Raw genomic sequence first — 20968 nt, 5'->3', positions numbered from 1 at the left:
TTTTTTCATCATCTTTCTGTCTTTGGGCAAATAGCTTAACCTTTTTGGGATTTAGTTTTCTTATTTATAAAAATGAAATCTTCATTGCCCACTAAACTATAGTATCATTTAAACATTAAATATTAAATTGCAATTCAAAATGTGTGTGTGTGTGTGTGTGTGTGTGTATGTGTGTGAGAGAGAGAGAAAGAATAGTTCATGGCCTAGAAAAGTGCTAAAATACAATAAATGTGTGTAAAAGGAGAACAGATTTTTAAAAATATATTGCTTATACTTGAGGAAGATGTTAGAAAGATTTTCGTACCATATGCTCACAAGGATTGTTCGAGTGACAAGGTTATAGGTGATTTTAATTTTCTTTATTTTCATATTTGTATTTCCTAAATTTTCTATAATGAGAAACAAGGTTGGATTAGATGATACATCTTTTCAAAAAGTATTTTTTTCTCTAGCTGTTTTTTTCACATTTCCCTTAATAAAATATAAATATGTGTGTGTGTATATATGTGTGTGTGTGTGTGCATTAAATGCCATTGTTGTTAATGGCAGTGTGTTTCCACATTTTAATTTATCTGAATTAAGATAATAATTTAAATAATATCTACAATTAAGCTGTAAAATAAAAATATAACCTAGTAAAGGTAGACCTGACCTGCATTTGACCAACTTTTCCAGTGTTTGCCTTTTCTAAAATCTAAATTATTTTACAGAGCTCTGTTGAATGATAAATTCAATATGCTATTGTGTTTTTTTTTGTTGAAGATGGAGTATTCCATTTAATATTTGAATGTCCACTATGAGAGCCAGCCTTTCTAATAGTAGTCTTTTACTTTGCCTTCTCCATGCCGTTACCATTCTTAAGTAATTCGATAGAATTAAAACTAAGCTAAATAAGTGCTTATCTGCTTAGTAAACTCAACTTTCCTTCTTCAGAAATGTACTTTATTGTTTATCAACCTTTTCATTAAATAAGCTAAATTCATGTTTTTTTGTTGTGTGCCTTTTTTAATAAAAATGTTTCAGACTTGTCAAGTTGCTCTTAATTTTGCCAATGAAGAAGAAGCAAAAAAATTCCGAAAAGCAGTTACAGACTTGTTGGGCCGGCGACAAAGGAAATCTGGTAAACTTTTTTTTTTTTTTAAACATGAGATGGCAAAGTATGGCTCATGGGACAGATCTGGCCCACCACTTATTTTTATAAATAAAGTTTTAGTGAGACACAGTTGTGCTCATTGACTTACATTTTGTCTGTGTAATACATCTAATGGCTGCTTTTTTTGTCACAACAATAGTTGGATAGTTACAACAAAGACCATATAGCATGCAAATCCTAAAATATTTATTCTCTGTCCCCCCCCCCCCAAAATGTGCTAATCCTTACTTAAGAGAAATATTTTTATTAAGAACTAATTTTTTTCAGGTTTACTTAAGAACTCATTCTAATAATCTTTTTTTTGTTGTAACATTCCATAAATACTGCCTCTAACACTTGCATTTTTATGGCATTGTTCTTACATTCTTAGAATATTAAATACTTTGTGAACAAAGACTTTTAGGCAAGCATAGAAGCAAATAAGCAAAGTTGCAAACACAATCTATGAACATTGTTTTGTCTTTATTTTGTCTCTACTGTTGTCTATTATAAAACCGTAAGGAACTTAGTTTAGCACATGAGACTGTAATACATATGAAATAATTAGAGAATGATGCAGGAGAGTATAAAATTTTAAATTTATTGATATAGAAATATTTGACAACAGTGTACTAGGCCTTTCTGTTGTGAAGTGGAAGATGGATGATTAGGAAAGGTGAACCTCTCTAAAATCATCATCCTAAGCAGATCAGTTTTAGGAGAAGAAAGAACATATGGGAGATGTGATCAGCAAATAGATCCCCTTAAAACTAGCCAAGCTGTTTACTCCTTAAAAAGTTTTTCTGTATATCTGGCGGTGTGTGTTACCATAGTTCTGAAGATCAGTATATTTCAGGATGTGCTTTACCACCAAGAGGGACTAAGCCATGAAAAAATAAGACATTGGATCCAGAAAACAGGAATGTAAAATCATGTATTCCATTTTGTACATCTTTATTGTTATTTTAATGAGTTTCCAAGAGGGTGGTGAGGTAGAAATGAAAATAAAATGAACTAAGTTGTTGCCTCACAATTGCCTTCTTATTATATCTCAATTGATGAGTACATAGAATTATTAGGGACCTATTTTTTGTTACTTCTATTTGGGACCAAGGATATTTACTACTTGATTCCATGCTAGGAAGGGGTTTAAATGTACAGAATCATTTATGGTTCAGTGCCCTATTTCAGTGACATGTGGTGCTAAGCCATGGTGCTCTCTGGGGTACCTTTTAGTTAGAATATATGACATTTCCAAATCAAAACAAGTAAAAATATTTCTTAAAATACATAATAATTGACTTTGAAATAGGAAGGTCACTTAAAGGTGTCTTTCAGCTGGTACAGGAATTTTGTTTTATGTAGATCCTAAACTTTTAAAAGCATGGTGTTTCCAAAACAGAAAGATCACATTAGGGAGACAGCTGATTGATCACTGGGTAGCACTTCGTGCTAAGTCAAACTCCAGCCTTGCTTCTCTCTAACTTAGATGTATAGAGTCTGACTTTTGGAGCAACGAAGAATTAGATTATTTTCTTTTCCTCTCAGGAGTCGTTTAATATTGGAAGCCTTCTATTGTGTTATGCCTTCACTTCTTAGTTTAACCAGTTTCAGTTTCTTACTCCTCACACGGTGTAGTTTATAGATGCATCATCCTGAATACTGTGGTCCAAATCCACTATAGAGATTTTTATGTCTTCTTCATGTGGTCCAGATTTGGAGAAGTCTGTAGTCAAATTTGAACACAGTACTCCACAAACTAGTCTTCCTTATTCTTTGATGTTAAAACACCTCTTGATTTGATTAAACACTGTTCTGCTAATGTTTCTAGCCAGTACCCTCACACCAGTAACTCCCATTCTTCTTTGTTCACCAGATCTTCCCCTTTTTTCATATGAATGGCTCTCAAGCCAGAATAGTGACTTATTTGTAAATTACTTTTTAGAACTTAACCTCTGAACTTTATATTAATCTCAGTATATTTCCGTATCTGTATTATCATCAGTTTAAGAAGTTTTTCCTCTCTGGTTGCAGAGATCATATCACCTGGGAAATGGGAGATTGACATTCATTGACATAGATAGGACTTGCTTATGTCAAATATTTTAGAAAGTTACTTCATCAGACCACCAGATGGAGTAATAAATTTATGTTTCCCATTGCCAAGATTTTTTAACTTGTCCCTCAGTTAAATCCTATTGATTTTAGTTTATATCTATTTATAAACTAATTACTTTATTATATCATTATTTATGGGTATTTCTCTTATAATTTTAGACAGTTTCATATTTGAAAATCTGTGGAAATTACATTTTTAAAAAAATTCTTCAACGACTTTTGAGTTTCTTAAAGCCAAAATGATATCAAACCTGGTATGTAAGAGTGCAAAAGATTGATAGTTCTCCTGGTTTTACTCCTTCCTGATCTGCTATAGCTTTTTATTATTATTTGATCTGCCTCAGTGATCAGATCTTCCTCAGTATTCTCATTACCCTTGTGCTTTCATTCAGTCCTGTGGCTTTGAAAACTGTCCATATGCTGATGCCTCCCCAAATTTTATCTACATTGCTGACCTCTCCCCCAAGCTTCAGGCTTGTTTACTTCATTTGGACATAAGAATAGCCTTCAAACGTAACATGTCTGAGCAGAACATTTGATCCATGTTCCCTAACCCCAGTTAGACCCATTCCTACTCCTCCCCTCATCTTCCCCAACCTGGTAAAGGGCTCCATTCTGGTTCACCATGGTCTCTTATAAATCCAGTGAATCTGTTGTCTTTGTTTTCAAAAACATAATGTGAATCTATTTCTCATTGCCTCTGCTGCTCCCCTAATCTAAGCCACCGTCATTGGTCAACTGGACTACTGTAACTCCCTCACTAGTCTCCCTGCTGTCACTCAGTGCCTCCTACAACCTCTTTTCCACATTGTAGCCAAAGTTAACTTTTAAAAACATAGATTATGTCACTTGCCCTACTGAAAACCCTATAGGATCTTCCTATCATATATAGAATACAGTCTGTATTCCTTACCATGGCCTGTGAGACCCTACGTGGTGATCCAAGTCCCTGGCTCTCCTTCTGATTTATCTCCTTTTGCTCTTCTGTTGGCTCACTCCAGTCCAGGCTTTATGATGTTCCTTCGTGCTGTTCCTCCTTAGGGCCTTTAAAAATGTTCACTCTCATTTTATTCAGATGTCAGTTCCTCAGAGAAACCTTTCTTAACTACTTGTACATTGACTTAGGAATAAGACCAAATTTAGGTGAATTAATTGATTTTTATGTTGATGTTTGTATTACATATGTCTAATAATACTATTTTAATTTATTTTCAAACAGAGAAGAGGCGAGACCCCCCAAATGGTAAGCTCTTTGATACAAATTATTGATCAAGAAGATTTTAGATTGTAGTTTAATCCCTTTAGAAACATGTATCATACATTAATACTTAATGTTTAATATCTGTCATCAAATACTATTATGTCATTTTGAAATAACAAAGATGACTCTTAGAAATATACTATACTTTGGCTTTTTTGTAGGATGAAGGAGGACTAGGGAGGGTAATGATCACTATTATATCTTCATTTTGTATTGATTGATTAAGTTCAGAATCTGTATAATCCTGACTTAATGTCTTCCTTAAAGGTGGTAAATTTTGTGTAGCAACTTGTTCATTTCCTATGTTAAGATTTATGTTTTTTTCTTATTTCAAAATATTATTTCACACTGGTAATATGAAACTGGCCCCTATAAGAATGAGCACTGACTTTAATAGTGTGTTTTAAACTAATAATAGCTGTATATAGCCTTCCTTAATTTGATGATGAGCAAGCACTTGAGGTATTGAGAATTCATTTTAAAAAAGCCAAACATGTATACTGGAAAGTAAAAGCAGAATTCCAAAATGAAAAGGAAAAGTCCCAGATCTTTAGGGCAGAGATTCTCATCCTGGACTTCATAAATCCTCCCTGAAATAGTGTGCTAAATTTTTAAGTGTATATATTTTCTCTGAAGGTAGAGGATGCGGAGCTTTCATCACATTTAAATGAGGTCCCTGACTCTGGATGTAAGGAATCATTGCTTCAGGAACCTTCATTATAATGGAGAATAAGGCTTTTTTATTTTTATTATTTTTTTAAACATCTTGCATCCTCTCATCAGAATTTAGATGAATTATTCAGGGAAACATATAATCTATGACAACTATTGGTGATTGTTAGGGTTTGTTTCTTTTAAAAAGATATATTGCTTTCTGATTTTGTCCTTAAATTTGTTTTCCTGTTATAAAAACATGAACTAAATATTGCTGTATTAAGTTTTGGATTATTTACCTTATTATAATTTTTCAAAAAAATGACTACCTCCAGTAGGGCTTACTTTGTGCTAGGTATTATATACTTTGTCTTTAAATGGAAATTTTAATACTTAATAGGACTGCTGTGGGGATTAAACGAAGTAATCAAAGTACTTAGCATACTACTTACTAAATACTTGTTATCATGAAGACGACAATGACAACAATAATTATAGCAGCTACTATTTAATGATTATTTACTACCAGCCAGGCACTGCCCAGCAGTCTAATGAAGTGGCTGCTATTATCCCCATTTTATAGAAGAGCAAATGGGCACAGGTAGGTACTTGTTCAGGATCACAAAACTAGTAAGTGGTAGAGCAGGATGCAGTCTCAAGAAGTCTTAACTTCACAGCCTGGCCCCTTAATCACTATGCTACATCCATAAGGTTTTGAAGGAGGAGCTGAGACCTGGAAAGGGTAAATAACATGCCTTAAGTTACGCAACTAATACATGTCAGAGACAAAGGATGCAGGAGCTGCTGAGTCAGAAGTCCTTGATCTGTGAACTTTTACGATGTGTTAGAATTTTTTCCCTTGTTGTGTGCTCAATATTTTAATCCTTTTGAATTTATTATTCTGCAGTCTGCAAGTGGTATTGAGTACCAATGGGGAAGGCTTCCTAGCAGTGGTATGAGAAAGTAATCTGAGATTTTAAAGTGCAGATGTTGTATAAATAATATAATTAAAGTTAACGATATAAATACTTTATGGAGTTCTCAAAATTTTAATCTTTTCAATACATATAAAATGTACTTCTGAAGAGGCACCTAATCCATGAATACACAGAATTTGTTTGTGTGTGTATATATATATATATTTTAAGATTTTATTTGAGAGGGAGAGGGAGCTCTGAGTGGGAGGAGCAGAGGGGGAAGGGAGGGAAAGAGAGGGACAAGCAGACTGTGCTAAGATATAAGATAGATCATGACCTGAGCCCAAACCAAGAGTCTGACACTTAACTGACTGAGCCACCCAGGCCCCACCATGAGTTTGGATATTCTTTATGTGTCAGTGGAGTCTCACAATTTTATTACTCCTGGTAGGAGAGGTACTCAAAGAGAGTTACTTTTGTGTGATCACTCTTGATTTTAAATCTTTAGATTTGTAGTTTTAACTTTTTGGCACAATGATTCCAAACTTCTTTTCATTAAGTGAGATTTTAAAAAAATAGTATTATTAAAAGGCAAAATTATATGGCATGTGTTGCCAGCATTTGTATATTTCTTTATAAAATATACATATAATATGGTATTAATATATTACATACACAATAAAGGATGAAATAATTATTAATAGAAATTTTAATATTTTTTCCTGCTGTGCAGTCATTTGTCTTGCTCTCTTCACTATGTGAAGACCTCTGTTTTAAGGACAGCATATTACTTTTCTGCATTTGATACACAACTAGGAGGTGCAGTGGACACCTTAACCACCTTGCGATGTCCATGCAGGTGCTTTGTCTTAAATCTTCATTTGGATGATCAGTTTAGCAGATTTTTTCAAATTGTAACTATTAAAAAGACACTTTATGTAGAAGTAACATATATTCCTGAAATGCAATTCAGTGTCTTCCTCACTAACTCCTAATTCATACATCTTTCTTTTTTCTTTATCGGTCAGTCTCACCTTTTAGCTTAGACGCTTTCCAATGATTTGTTCTCAGCTTCATGACTGCTTGACATCAGAGGCCTCTGGGCCACCTGTTTCTCAACTATTTTACCTTGGTGAGAGTTCTCTGCTTTTTATGTAATTAAGGGGAAGACTTTAGTTTGTTCTTTTAGTTTTAAAATTAACTAGAAATGCTGTTCAGTGAAAATATTAAAAAGCCTTTTCTGTGACAGTTGTCTTTAACCAGAAGATGGTAATTTTTCATTTGGGGTTTTTTTTTTGTTTTTTTTTTTTGGAAAAAAGAAAGAAGGGGGGGGGAGAGAGAGAGAGAGAGAGAGAGAGAGAGAGAGAGAGAGAGAGAGAGAGAGAGAGAAAGAAAGAAAGAAAGAAAGAAAGAAAGAAAGAAAGAAAGAAAGAAAGAAAGAAAAGAAAAGGCCCCCTCCATTATATATGTATTTAGTATATGTTCTTAGGATAAGTATAATTTCATAAATGAAATAAATTAATCTCTACGAGAAGTGATTTAAGAGTATCTCCATTACCAAATCTTCCATAAGCTTTAGTAAAAAAACATCTGGGCCTCCACAGGTTGTCAATCCTTTTAGTTTGTCACTTTTGAAACAAATATTTAATTGAGCTCTAGAACACCATTTTAAACGTATTTCCGAACACCTTCAAATTCTAAAGCAAATGACTGTTATCAACAGAAATAACCAAGTACCTAATCTCTTGATTATGTAGGAAACTTTTTTCCTAAATTTTGAAAGTTACTAGTAAATATTTATTGAATGATGAACTGTTGAAATATATAAACTGAGAGAACTAATTGGTAAGGAAGTGATATATGATAACATTGGTAAAGTTAGCATTATCAATCATCTTATAGTTTGACTTTAGTGTAAAATAGCACAGTAGTAGTTAAAGAAAGGGTAGTGGACTAGGAACCACGGTAGCAGAATTCACCTTTGCTTGTGTCACTAATTGTGTGTCACCTGAACTCTTCTCATCCTTAGTTGTCATCTATAAGATGAAAAGTTTAGAAAAACACTCTAATTTCCCAGATAATGTTAATTTTCTGTACATCTCTATAATTTGGATTTTCCTATATAGACTTAAATAAGGTTTTAACCAATACTAATGAAATTCATGTGTAATGACACTAAATAGCTAACTCAAAGACTTTATAAACTACTTGACAGCCGTGTAACAGTATATCCACATCTCCTTTTGGGGTAGGGGGAGGAGGGGAAAAACAATCTGACTACAGTGTGAGTTAAACTTTATTATTCATTCCACATACCACTTCTGTTTGGTTCCTGTCTTCTTTAGCCTTGAACTTTCTTTAGACATAGCTGAATTATTTTCTGTAGTGAGTTGTGAATCAGGCTTACAAGAATCTTTATCAAATTTCCGAGAAATTTCAACTACTAAACTTAACTTTGCCCAAATCTATTACCATTTAAAACATCCATGGTATAATAATTTTTATGTAACCTAAAACGGCATAAAAAATGTTTTTATTTTTTTTTCTAAAAACTAATAGTTTTTTTTTTTTTTTTTTTGGATGATGATTCTGGTTGCTGCTTTATAGTTTATACCACCTATTTCAGGAGGGTTGGTAATGTATAAGGAGAGTGCCTCACTGATACTCCTCTAAGTCTTAAGTTACTTCTTAAATTCTATTAAGTATAAACATAAAAGAGTAAACAGTGATTCGCAAGCATCTTACTGTGGGTGGTGTTGCTGATACTAATTTGTAAAGCTAAATTATTAGAGGGAAGGCAAAAAGGGAAAGATGAGAAGTAAAAACAGATCAGTAGATAAGCCTTTGAGTATGACACCAGTTTAATCCTCTAACACTTGAATTCTGGGAATTCTCAGTAAGTCCCTTACTTTGTGAAACTACGGTAAACACTGAAATCTGATACCTGAACGAATGTGAAAAATCTAAGCATATCAACTATTCAGTTAGCCTTCTGTATTGCACAACTAATCCTTAATTATTGATCCAGTTATTTTTATTATTCCTTGACTGAATCAGCTCATTTTAATGATCTTGTCCATATTATTCACTAGCATCCATTCTTCTCAAATAACAGTTTCCTTATCTCTTGCCAATATGAGCAACTTCCCATGGAATTTTACATGAAAATACAAATAGAACTTTTAGACACGTACATATAAGTAGACTTCGAATATGAAGGGAAGATAGCTGAATTTTGGTGATATTAAAAATACAAATCTTTCCAAAATGTTTACTTGTCCGATAAGGTGGAAGATGCCTTTTGTAAATTTATTTTAGTTCTATTTCATCTTTAATAGAGTTGAAAGAACATGGGTTATATATAATTTACCCATTTAAACATTGTTCTTTCAGGTAAATTTAATGAATAAGCTACATTCGAGGTTTTCAGTGAAATTGAATTAAAGTCAAATTGGCATTTAGTTATCACCTAATGTACGGGTAGCCTGTAATTTCTTGGGATTTTTGTTTGCCATTCTTTGATTGTGTCAGGAGTCCTCAAGACCACCCCATGGTTGATTTGCTGGAAGAACTTAATAGAACCATAAAGTGAGGTGCTCATGGCAAAGATTCACAACAGTGAAAGGATATAAAACAAAATCAACAAAGGGAAAGACAAAAAAAAAAAAAAAAAAAAAAAAACAAAGGGAAAGACACCTAGGGTTAGGTCTGAGGGAAACCGTACACAACTTTGCCATGATCTTCTTCCATTGGAGTCAGAAAGGATGCACATAATTCTTCCACTAATAAATTGTTAAAACACATGTGAAATGTCCCAAAGAGAAACTCAGTAGGGATTCAGTGCCGAGCTTATTGGGTGCTACTTTCACATAGTCCTCCTTTGTCTAGCACATACCAAGGTTCTAGTTTCCCAGAAAAAAAGTAGGCATTTAGCCTTAAGTACATTGTTAGCACAAATAGTTGAGGCACAACTAGCCCATCTTCTTAGAGAATGATAAAAACCTTCTTGGAATTCTATTTTCCGGATGCCAGCTCAAAGCAAACCTTTAAGCCTAAGGATGGCAGTCTCAAACCTGCTGTGTTAACTGTTTCTCTGTGCAATTTTGGTTGCATTTTATTCAACATTTTAAAAGTTGTCATTAATGTACTCATCTCAGAAATTTAGTCTAAGAGGTTTTATCAGAGAATCCTATATTAAAGTGGACTCTACAGAATACGTGATACCATTTAGTTAAATTTGTAAGGAATTTTTAAATTGAATACATTTAATTTAGACTCTCATGCTTTTAAGACCAAGAATATTTTTGTGAATTTAGAACAGATTTTGTATATTATGTTTAGTGTCACTCCTAAGGGTTCTATTAAATAATATATGAAAATGCTGAGATATTTTCACTGTTGATTTTTGTGAAAGATTAGTGTTTTGAGAATTTTTCAATCTTGTTAAGCCCTGTACTTATAATGGTCAATGTGCATATATGTTGATAGGGAAAATATTATTGGACTTACATGTGGTAGTTTTGGAAAATATAGTAGTAATAATTGTATAAGTAATTTTTCCCCTCATGGACTAATAAAGTTGAAATAAGATTAGATTTGTCAGATTTTTTTAAAAAGTATATGCTCTTTTTAATTTTTATTATTCTTGTTATATGATACCACTTTACCAACAAGTAATATGATGCATGTGAGGCTATCATAGTCAAAATTTAATGCATTAGACCAATTAAATTTCAATTCTTACTGAAAATTTATATTTTCAATGAAATTTAGTGTTATAAGTTCGCTTTGAAATAACATCTATGCTAATGTGTTTAAGAATTTATGATAGGCTTTTGAAATTTAGGCAGTACTTTATCCTTATTTATAAAAAATTCACCTGCAAGTTCAAAATTTAAATATATATGTGAAGTGGTCCTACTTCAGAGAAAGATATTTGTTATAAATTATTTTTTTTGTTATAAATTATTAATATAATAATTGTTATCTTAAATTATATCCCTTTCATATTGTTTTGCAGGTCCTAATCTACCCATGGCAACAGTTGACATCAAAAATCCAGAAATCACAACCAATAGATTTTATGGTCCACAAGTCAATAACATCTCCCATACCAAAGAAAAGAAAAAAGGAAAAGCTAAAAAGAAGAGATTAACCAAGGCAGATATTGGAACACCAAGCAATTTCCAGTGAGAGTTCTTTTTGTTTTTCTTATCTTGATATACTCATTGCTGCTTTTGAGTTTTACCTTATTAGAAAATTTTGTTTTCTCTTTGGGAGAACCCTTACATGTATTATTTGCATACCTTTTTCACTATAGATTTTGGTGGAAGTCCCCCCCCCCCCCCTTAAGGCTATTATAGCTCACTAGAGTTTCTATGAATCTTACAGTTATTTACTTTTCTACCCGTCAGGAAAGAAAGATGGAAGTCGTTTCTTTAAATAATTGTTGGACATAATGATTTCTTACTTTTTTCCTATAAATGTTATTTGGAAATTTTTTAGAAGCACTGCCTTAATTCATTTGAGCTGCTATAACAGAATACCATAGACAGAGTAGCTTAGAAGTAGCAGAAATTTATTTCTACAGTTCTGGAGACTATAGAAGAGACAGGCAAAATTTAGTGTCTGGTGAGGTCCCCACTGCTTGGTTAATAGACAGCTGTTTTTTTGGCTGTCTCCCTCTTACGTTGGAAGAGGGCAGGAGAGCTCCCTGGGCCCTTTTTTTTTTTAAGGGCCCTAATCCCATTCTGAAATCCATTCTCAAAACCTAATCACCTCCCTAAATCCTTGCCTCCAAATACTATCACATTGGGGATTAGGTAAACATAGGAATTGTTAGGGGACACAAACATTTAGTTTATAGTAGGCATCAAACCTTTGGTATTTATCTGACCTATTTTAAGCATTTTCAATACATCATTTCATTAGCTCATTACAAAACTATCCTCTCATCCTCTCATATAATGCTTGTATTCTTCTGTTAGTTTGACAGTTGAGGAAATGGATGCTCAGAAAGATTGTGCAAAAATGTTAAAATTCATTTAGCAGAACCACTGCTAGAATCCTGGCCTCCTGACTCCTCACACAGTTTTTCCCTGAATATGAGTATGTCTGTGAGAATTATTAGTTCAGGCTCAAAATTTATTGGTTGGATTGGATTTCATATATTTTATGCTTTAAATGTTCTTTATGTATTTTCTTTATGTATTTATATGTATTTTTTTTGTCTACTTCTTTAGGCATATTGGACATGTTGGTTGGGATCCGAATACTGGCTTTGATGTAAGTGTCTTTGCAAGCCATAAATGTTATTGCTCTAAATATGTGGGAATACTATGGCCTTTGTGTAGGTTTTTATTATTATTCTTTTTTTGTGAATTCTAGCATTTATTTGAATGTGTTTATGTATATATTCCACTGAGGTTGGAAGTCTTAGTGTTGTTCTGTCATTTATGGCTATGTCTCTAAAGACAAAGATTTTATTTTTTAATTTATTTTTTTAAAGATTTTATTTATTCACGAGAGACACATAGAGGCAGAGGTAGAAAGAGGCTTCATGGAGGGAGCCCGATGTGGGACTTGATCCTGGGACCAGGATCACACCCTGAGCTGAAGGCAGACACTTAACTGCTGAGCCACCCAGGTGTCCCTAGACAAAGGTTTTATACTCCTTTGGTTTATATACTATAACATAGGGACACCTGAGTGACTCAGTTGCTTAAACGTCCAACTCCTGGTTTCAACTCCAGTCATGATCTTAGGGTCATGAGATTGAATCCCACGTTGGCTCTGTGCTCAGCATGGAGTCCGCTCAAGGTTCTCTCTCTCCCTCTCCCCCTGCCTCCTCTCCCTGCTTGCACATGGACGTTCTCTCTTTCTCTCTCTCAAATAAATAAATAATCTTATATACTGTGATATAAAATTCTTGGGTGTTAAAAGCCAAGAGAAGAAAATCATTTCTGCTAACTGATCATTTTAGGGGAATGTATGCCAAATTACTGGAAAGTACTATAATCAAATTTTGAATATCCAGTTATTAAATTATCTAGATCTTTTCATTCTTTATGGCAGTTTTTGCCATTATTTAATTTATAGTACCATGAGCAAAGTAGGCAAAACTGCTGGCAAAAATAAGTGTTTTTAACATTTTTATCTATTTTGGTTGCTTAAGTAATATGTTTTTCCCATTTGACTGATAATCTAGGTTTGGGAAAATTATTTTGAAGAGAAATATGATTTGTGATTGGGGGCAGAAATCCTTCTGGTTATTTTTGTTATAACTGCAATGTTAACTCCACATTTATTGAATGCTTCTTTGTGTTGGGCTCTGTACAGGATGCTGAGGTTGTAAGGAGGCCCTTTCCTCAAATTTTCAAGTTGATTTATTTTTTAAATTTGTGTTTATATTTAAGTCTTATTTAGAAATAGGAGAGATATCTTAATCATGAATGAGTGAGATAGATTCCTTCTTTTTGAAGATAGGGAACAAAAAGGGAAAAAATTATTCTTTGTTCTTATCTTTTTTATTTTTTTTTAAATAAGGGAGTTTAGTTGGCTTATAAATAATCCATGTTAAAAATATATAAATTTAAAATAATTTTATAGAGGGCACAGGTGAGAACTAAATTTGAATGTGATCATGTGCTAATTTTTTAAAAATTGGGATACATTTTATAGTTAATAGTTATTTTATCTGTTGTAGCTGAATAATTTGGATCCAGAATTGAAGAATCTTTTTGATTTGTGTGGAATCTCAGAGGCACAACTTAAAGACCGAGAAACATCAAAAGTTATATATGACTTCATTGAAAAAACAGGAGGTGTAGAAGCTGTTAAGAATGAACTACGAAGGCAAGGTAATATTTTTTTTCTATTGAGGCATTCTAATCTTTTTTTTCTTGTGAATCTTTTGAAGTCAGTTTCATGGAAGACAGCTACACATACTCATGTGAACTTTCCTTAAGCAAAATACTAAAATTTTAGATAAGTAGTTTGGTCTGGCTGCTTTGCATTATTTTGCTGTAACCAAAAAATTTGATAAGATTTTTCTTCTTAAATATTAAAAAGTCTTACATTGGGTACCTGGTGGCAACTGTGTGGCTCAGTCAGTTAAGCATTGGACTCTGATACCAGCTCAGATCTTGATTTCTAGGTTGAGTTCAAGCCCCATGCTGGGTATATAGCCTACGTAAAAAAAATTTTAAGAAGTCTTATATTAAATTCATGAATATCCATACAAAATCTTTTGACTATTCTATTTTAGAATAAAAAATTATAGCTGCCTAGTATTTTACTTAATGAACCTTAGAAACCACCATTAAAGTTGTTTTTATTACAGCTCAGAAGTAGTAATTTAAAAATAATCATTGTCTAGTCAGTGATGTATAAGTATTTTCAGAAATAAATAATGAAAACCTGTTTAATTTGAAATACATTTTTTTCTTGATGAAGTATAAACTTTGTCATTTAATACCTTGAGAATACAATTTGCATCCTTTTAAGATCTGATATTTTATTTAAAGCACCTTGTATTTTAGTTGTGTCTTAATAATTACCACAATAAAATACAAACTCAATAACTAAATTTTTCAGTATGAGCATCATCTTTTTGCCACCTTATTCATTTGAGATTGCTTTTGTTCTTCCTAGTTTTTATGTACTGGAGCAAAAACTTTAGTTAAAGCATTTTTCTGAAGAATTTAATGGTCATTTTAAATTAGGTATTTGACTTACCTATATCTTTTTCACTAATGATGTTCATTCAGTCTTTTCATTAATTCAGATATTCTGTAAACATTTTTATGCCAGCACTGGTTTTCATTCAGGATATTTAGATGTAAATAAAAGGTTTCTGTCCTCAAAAATCTTATACTGTAGTGTGGAAACAGATATGTAAACAAGCATACAGTCAAAAATTGCTATTGTAGAAACACAATGTTAGTTTTAATGAAACTAGTATGATCCTAATTTATCTTATTTTTTGAAAAAATTACATTTCCAGATTCTATGGATTTTTAATAAAAACATCTTGGGCATAGCACCATTGTTTTTAAATGCTCCCAGAGTAAGTCACATTTACTATTAGTGTGTTTCTTGCCTCTCTCTTTGTGCACTGTTACCACGCACCTTGACATTACTCTATTAAATGTCACCTGGCGTCTCTCTGAGCTCTCTGAATCTATAAATTTATAAATCATTCCTGACATATAGTAGGTCATGCATACACCTGCTGTCATACCTGAATTCCTGTACTAAGAGTTGACTATATTAATGTGATTGGATTTGTTTTTAAAATTTTATCATGATTGCTTTTTATTCTAGCTGCTTTAAGCAAGGTCTTCCCTTAATTCAGTTACCTAAAACAAAAAAATAATACAGGCATTAAAAAAACATGCTTTGGGAACAAAGTTAAATTCTTTTCATACTCAAGAACTTCTCTCTCAATGTGGAATCTTTTGGATACCGAAGAATGACATTATAGAAGGTTTTTTAAAAGGAAGAATAAAAAGACTAATGATTTATTAAGGAACTGTTTTCTAGGCAGAACATATAATGTGTTTAGAAGCATAAAAAGAAATTTATGAAGTTGTCTTAATACATTCTATTAAAAAAATTATATATACTTTGTAAAATCTGAATCAAATCTCTTGAAATTTGTTTTGTAAAATTATGTAATCAGATTTTTAAAAGTAGTAGACTTGTGATTTCCAACATGTTTTTTGTGTGTCTTTGCAATTGTTTGAAGACCATTAATTCGTAATAATATGCTATATAGGTCCATCACAATGGAGTGGTTGTATGTGGAATGTTATTTGGCCCAGTACTCTAAATTATGCATGCTTTGATATGTTTATTTTCAAAGAAGTTAAGAGTTCATTTATCCTGCTTCCAAAGCTAATATCCAGTGAGATTATTTGCCCTCTACTCAAATGAATGTTTTTGCCATATAGAGGCTAAAGTAAAGAGAAAATTTATTTCTGTATGAGTCAGAACTCCTATTTCATCTGGATTTTTAAAAAACCCCTCTTACCCATAGCACCACTGGTTTTATTTTTGCTTATTATACTTATTCCTAGGGATTGTTTTTCACATTTGGCATTATTTGAGTAACCTAAATAAATATATACTTAGATTTTTACATGAATTTGGGTCAGGGAGGGGGTATTAGATATAAATACACAGTTCTATAAATGTCTACTCAGGGAGTTGTTGGTATTCTCATAAATTTAAATTTATGTTGAATAGCATTTTTCTGTTTGCTTTACTTTGATGAGAGTGCATGAGAGCAGTTCTTTTAGTTTCCCGATTTCTGTAATACTATATTTCTTTTAAATGTTAGTTATATTGCTTTATAGTTTCTGCTTAGAATTCCTGTAAATATCAAATATCTAGAGAGCTCTATATTCTTAATGTTGATTTGCAATAATATTTTTAAGTATGTGAGCTTTTTTTGTAGTATAACATCAAGACAATAATCATCAGTTTTTCTTCCTTTTTAACTAAATTTTGATAGTAAGTTTTATTTGTTGTAACCTTTGTTTCATGCTTTTCACTTTATTTCCTTTTGAGAAATCTAAGAACTATTGTCATCTGATTCTGGTGTTTGTGGTGACTTAAAAGTTTTGCAAGTCTATAGGCCATCAGATTTTCTCTTGGTGTGTGTGGTGTCTGCTTAGCAAGCATTTTTGTGCTTGTAAATGTCTAACTCACATTTGTGCCATCTGTTCTGTCCTATCCTTTTTAATTCTTTCACATTTTTATGTTGGGATATGGCATGTTTTTCACATACTTTTTATGTAGAAATAATACATATTATATAAAAATAGAAAGTTGGTAATACAGCTTTTTGTCATAAAAATATAGAGACCATTTCCAGTCATTTTTCAAGATAATAGAAATGCTGAACTTGTGCTCTACCCAAACTGGATGCAGTTAATAATTTACTCACAATCAATTAAGTCTTCCCTTTTCCCTAGGCAATGGTTTAATGTCTATTTAAATGAGTAATAGCTAGAGCCCAGATTATTCCAATAAATGTATTTACTGGAAGTTTGAAAGAATCTTTATTCTCTCTATTGAAGAAATATATCATTTTACATATAAAAGATTGTAGATCCAGAGTTCTCAGTGAGCCCATGAGAAATGATTTAGTAATGCTTTTTATAGAAGGATAGGGTAGGTGTTTTCCTCTTGATTAACAAACAAGTAAATCATATTTGAAATATAAACCTTAGACTGATTAAAATTGCTTGAAAGCTTTAATGTACTGTCCTATTCAGAGTATACATAATATATTTATGTCGTATCCTCCTGGTTTTGCTCTTATATTACAAAATATGTTAGAAAAGGACTTTTGCTTGTAACAAGTTTAGTAAGTCTCCTCACTTTGGATCCAGTGAGAAAATCGAGCAAATCTTAGCTGCAACACTGAGACCTCCAGTGTGCCTTGAATTGTAAATCATAGGACCTTTACCCTGTGATGGGGGACATTTAAGTAGGGGAACCCTCCTGTTTGCAGATAGATATTATTTCCACTTTTAAAATTTTATATGCAAGGTGGGACGCCTGGGTGGCTCAGTGGTTGAGCATCTGCCTTCAGCTCAGGGTGGGGTCCCGGTGTCCCAGGATCGAGTCCCATATCCGGCTCCCTGCATGGAGCCTGCTTCTCCCTCTGCCTATGTCTCTGCCTCTCTCTCTCTGTGTCTCTCATGAATAAATAAATTAAAAATCTTAAAAAAAAAAAGTTTATATGCAAGGAGACAATACCCTGTGAGTATTGGTCTTTCTGCCTATATTATCTAATTTTTATGATTATTTTTGATAGCATGTTTTTATAGCATGTTTCCCATGACTGTCCCAAATTAAATTGGAAGATACCATTTTATTTCCTTTGAAATGAGGGTTTTATCCCTCCTCTCTGATATCACTGTATTATTGAACATCTAAAGGTAGTTGTTATTATTTGTAATTAAGGTTGGTATTTGTATTTTGTAAGATTGTAGAACTACCCATCACTAATATAGTTTATATCAGTAAATATACATAGTTTTTATGAATTCTAGGATTTCTCTACTCCTAAAATAGTTATTTTTTCTAAAATAGTTAATTTTTCTATCCAGTCTTTAAATGAATGGAAAAATAATGAAGTTCATTATTATCTAAATTTGTGTATACTGTTGGTAAAATCATGCCTCCAGAAATGTAATAAATGTACTTTGAATTTGTTTCCTTAGTGTATCTTACATTTTTACGTAAGTAGAAAAAGAACATGAATATCATTAATTCTAGAATGTTAATTTTTATTAATAACTTTAATTCAGCTTTTCAGTGTGTAGAAGTTCTCAGTTAATGTATTAATAGTTAATTGTGTCTCCTGAATAAATAGTTGAATATTTTACCAGAGCAACCAAACTCCCTTACTGCCATCACTAGAATTACCATTGTATAGAAATACAGAATATTATATATATTATTATATATTATAGTATATATATTTTATTTTTTTAGAAAATATAAGACAAAATATAAACAAGGTGGCAAAGGTTTAACTTTTAAAAGAAAAATATTCAATTTGGGTTTAGCTCAGATTAACTTGAATAAATTCTAATAGGTTATGCTACATCAGCTATTTAATTCTGAGTGTAAATTAATTTTATAAAATAACGAAAAGAACTCGATTCTTTAAAGAGGGAAGGTACCCATTTTTATTAAAATGTTAAATAAGACTAATTGACCAAACTGTTTAATTTTGTTGTGATATTTTTGTTATTATATAAGAAAGTGTTTATTCCTTTACTGTCAGAAGTGGTGCTGATTCCTAAAATCCGAATTCTACAGTCTTAGCTAAGAAACAAAAAGATGATCTTTAGTTGAGTATTTCTAAATAGAATTGTATCATCTGTGCTCACCAACTTTGTCAAATAAAATGCAAAGATGAGTCCTTTCTTTTTCTTGTATCATTTTTTTATACACATCGAAGTAAGTTTGTTTTTTTTTTTTTCAGTATGATGTTTGTGGAGGGAAAAAGCATGCTTTCTTTTTTCTGTTTCTATTTCAGCACCACCTCCTCCACCACCCTCCAGGGGAGGGCCGCCACCTCCGCCCCCGCCTCCACATAGTTCCGGCCCTCCTCCCCCTCCTGCCCGGGGGAGAGGCGCTCCTCCACCACCACCTTCTAGAGCTCCCACAGCTGCACCACCACCACCGCCTCCGTCCAGGCCAGGTGTAGGAGTCCCTCCGCCGCCACCAAATAGGATGTACCCTCCTCCGCCTCCAGCCCTTCCCTCCTCAGCACCATCAGGGCCTCCACCACCGCCTCCACCCCTGTCATTGGCGGGGTCAGCGGCACCACCCCCTCCACCACCACCTCCACCTCCCCCGGGGCCACCACCTCCCCCTGGCCTCCCTTCTGATGGTGACCATCAAGTTCCAACTCCTGCAGGAAGCAAAGCAGCTCTCTTAGATCAAATTAGAGAGGGTGCTCAGCTAAAAAAAGTGGAACAAAACAGTCGACCGGTATCCTGCTCTGGAAGGGATGCACTTTTAGACCAGATACGACAGGGTATTCAGCTGAAATCTGTAAGTAAACTGTACCTTTCAGTTTAGACTATCTGTCTTATGGAATTTTAAAGTAATTTATAAGACAACTTGGAAAGTCTTTAATTCACTTTCTGCTCTTTCTCTTGGTATTCATGTAACCCTTTGAATTTCTGATAGTTTTACATACCATCAAACACACACATTGATACCTACTCTTGTGTAACCCATACTTTTGTAATCAAAATATCACCCCAGAAAAAGTTCCCTCATGCCTGTTTTAGAACTTCATGTAAGGGGAATATTACAACGTGTTTGCTTCACTTCTGAATAAAATTTACTCTAAATTTAAAGAAAAATCTTTAAACCGTGAAGTAAGCCCTGCCTTTAACGAATTACAAATACCTTGGTAAGTTCAAACCATTAATTACCTTTATGGAAACTAATGTATTCTAAAGTTCCTGTGTTCTGAAATTTAGATTAGTAGGGAATCCGGTTCTGCAGAGAATTGAAAGAGTTCTAATAGAATTTTCGATCGTGGTAGTAGATAATTTTGGAATCTCTGTACTGGGTGAGGCAGAAGTTGGCAAAATGGGTTTTTTTGTTTGTTTGTTTGTTTGTTTGTTTGTTTTTTTTAAGGACCACATATAAATATTTTAGGCTTGCAGGCTATGTGGGTCTCTGTCACAACTACTCATTTCTACTGTTGAGCCATAAAAGCAACAGCATAGACAGTGCCTAATCAAATGGGCATGATTGTGTTCTATAAAGCTTATTTAGGGACACTGAAATTTGAATTACATGTAATTCTCACATGTCACAAATATTCTTCTTTTGATCTTCTTCTAGCCATTTAAAAATGTAGAACTAATTGTTTACTTGAAAAAGTTCCACAGAAATAGGACAGACTAGATGTGGCCCATGGCAGTTTGCTGACCCCTTTTCTAGAACCTAAACTGCCTATATTTACATACTTCCTTCAGGGTACATGTAGTCTGTTAGTTCCAACAGGAACATTTGCTCTGTGGGGCTTCAGATGAGCATGGACGGTAGTTCTTCTATGGAGTAAATGAAGATGAAAGAAGGAGATTTTAATAGAAAATTATTTTGTGACGTAGAGAATTATGGTAACTTTCTAAATCTCCAGAGCTTTGGCTAGGAAGAGAATGATGGATACGGAACACAGCTAATTGAATGAAAACATCTAAACATTGACATAGCACAGATTTTAAAAACTCTCTTTAGAGTGTATCTAGAGCTTTTTCTGCCAGGTGATCCACCTGTGAGCAGCCGTCTCTGTTCCCTCTCCCCCTTTAGTTTAGACTAAAGGTTTCTCAGGAACAGTTG

General features: G+C 33.1%; 1 protein-coding gene and 1 long non-coding RNA gene across 4 annotated transcripts in view; one reads left to right on the top strand and one right to left on the bottom strand.

The window, feature by feature from the left end:
- The window catches only part of WASL (WASP like actin nucleation promoting factor), a 72986-nt gene that overhangs the window by 44404 nt on the left and 7614 nt on the right, over positions 1–20968 (top strand). For 2 of the 3 annotated variants that reach the window (XM_072784415.1, XM_072784417.1), the window contains 6 exons: positions 1024–1120; positions 4470–4493; positions 11103–11271; positions 12325–12367; positions 13788–13941; positions 19143–19663. In XM_072784415.1, the coding sequence (XP_072640516.1) occupies positions 1024–1120; positions 4470–4493; positions 11103–11271; positions 12325–12367; positions 13788–13941; positions 19143–19663 (1008 nt within the window). The remainder of the gene's footprint in view (positions 1–1023; positions 1121–4469; positions 4494–11102; positions 11272–12324; positions 12368–13787; positions 13942–19142; positions 19664–20968) is intronic. The other variant, XM_072784416.1, reaches the window with a different exon arrangement.
- On the bottom strand, positions 13756–20123 carry LOC140609173 (uncharacterized). The gene is made up of 3 exons (XR_012011110.1): positions 20053–20123; positions 14819–14956; positions 13756–14269 (listed from the first exon to the last, which is right to left on the bottom strand). It is a non-coding gene; the product is annotated as an uncharacterized lncRNA (long non-coding RNA).

This window comes from Canis lupus, chromosome 18, assembly GCF_048164855.1.
Source record: "Canis lupus baileyi chromosome 18, mCanLup2.hap1, whole genome shotgun sequence".
NCBI classification, from domain to species: Eukaryota; Metazoa; Chordata; class Mammalia; order Carnivora; family Canidae; genus Canis; species Canis lupus.
The sequence above is the reverse complement of the archived record's forward strand: the minus strand, read 5'-3'. Positions and strand labels throughout refer to the sequence as shown.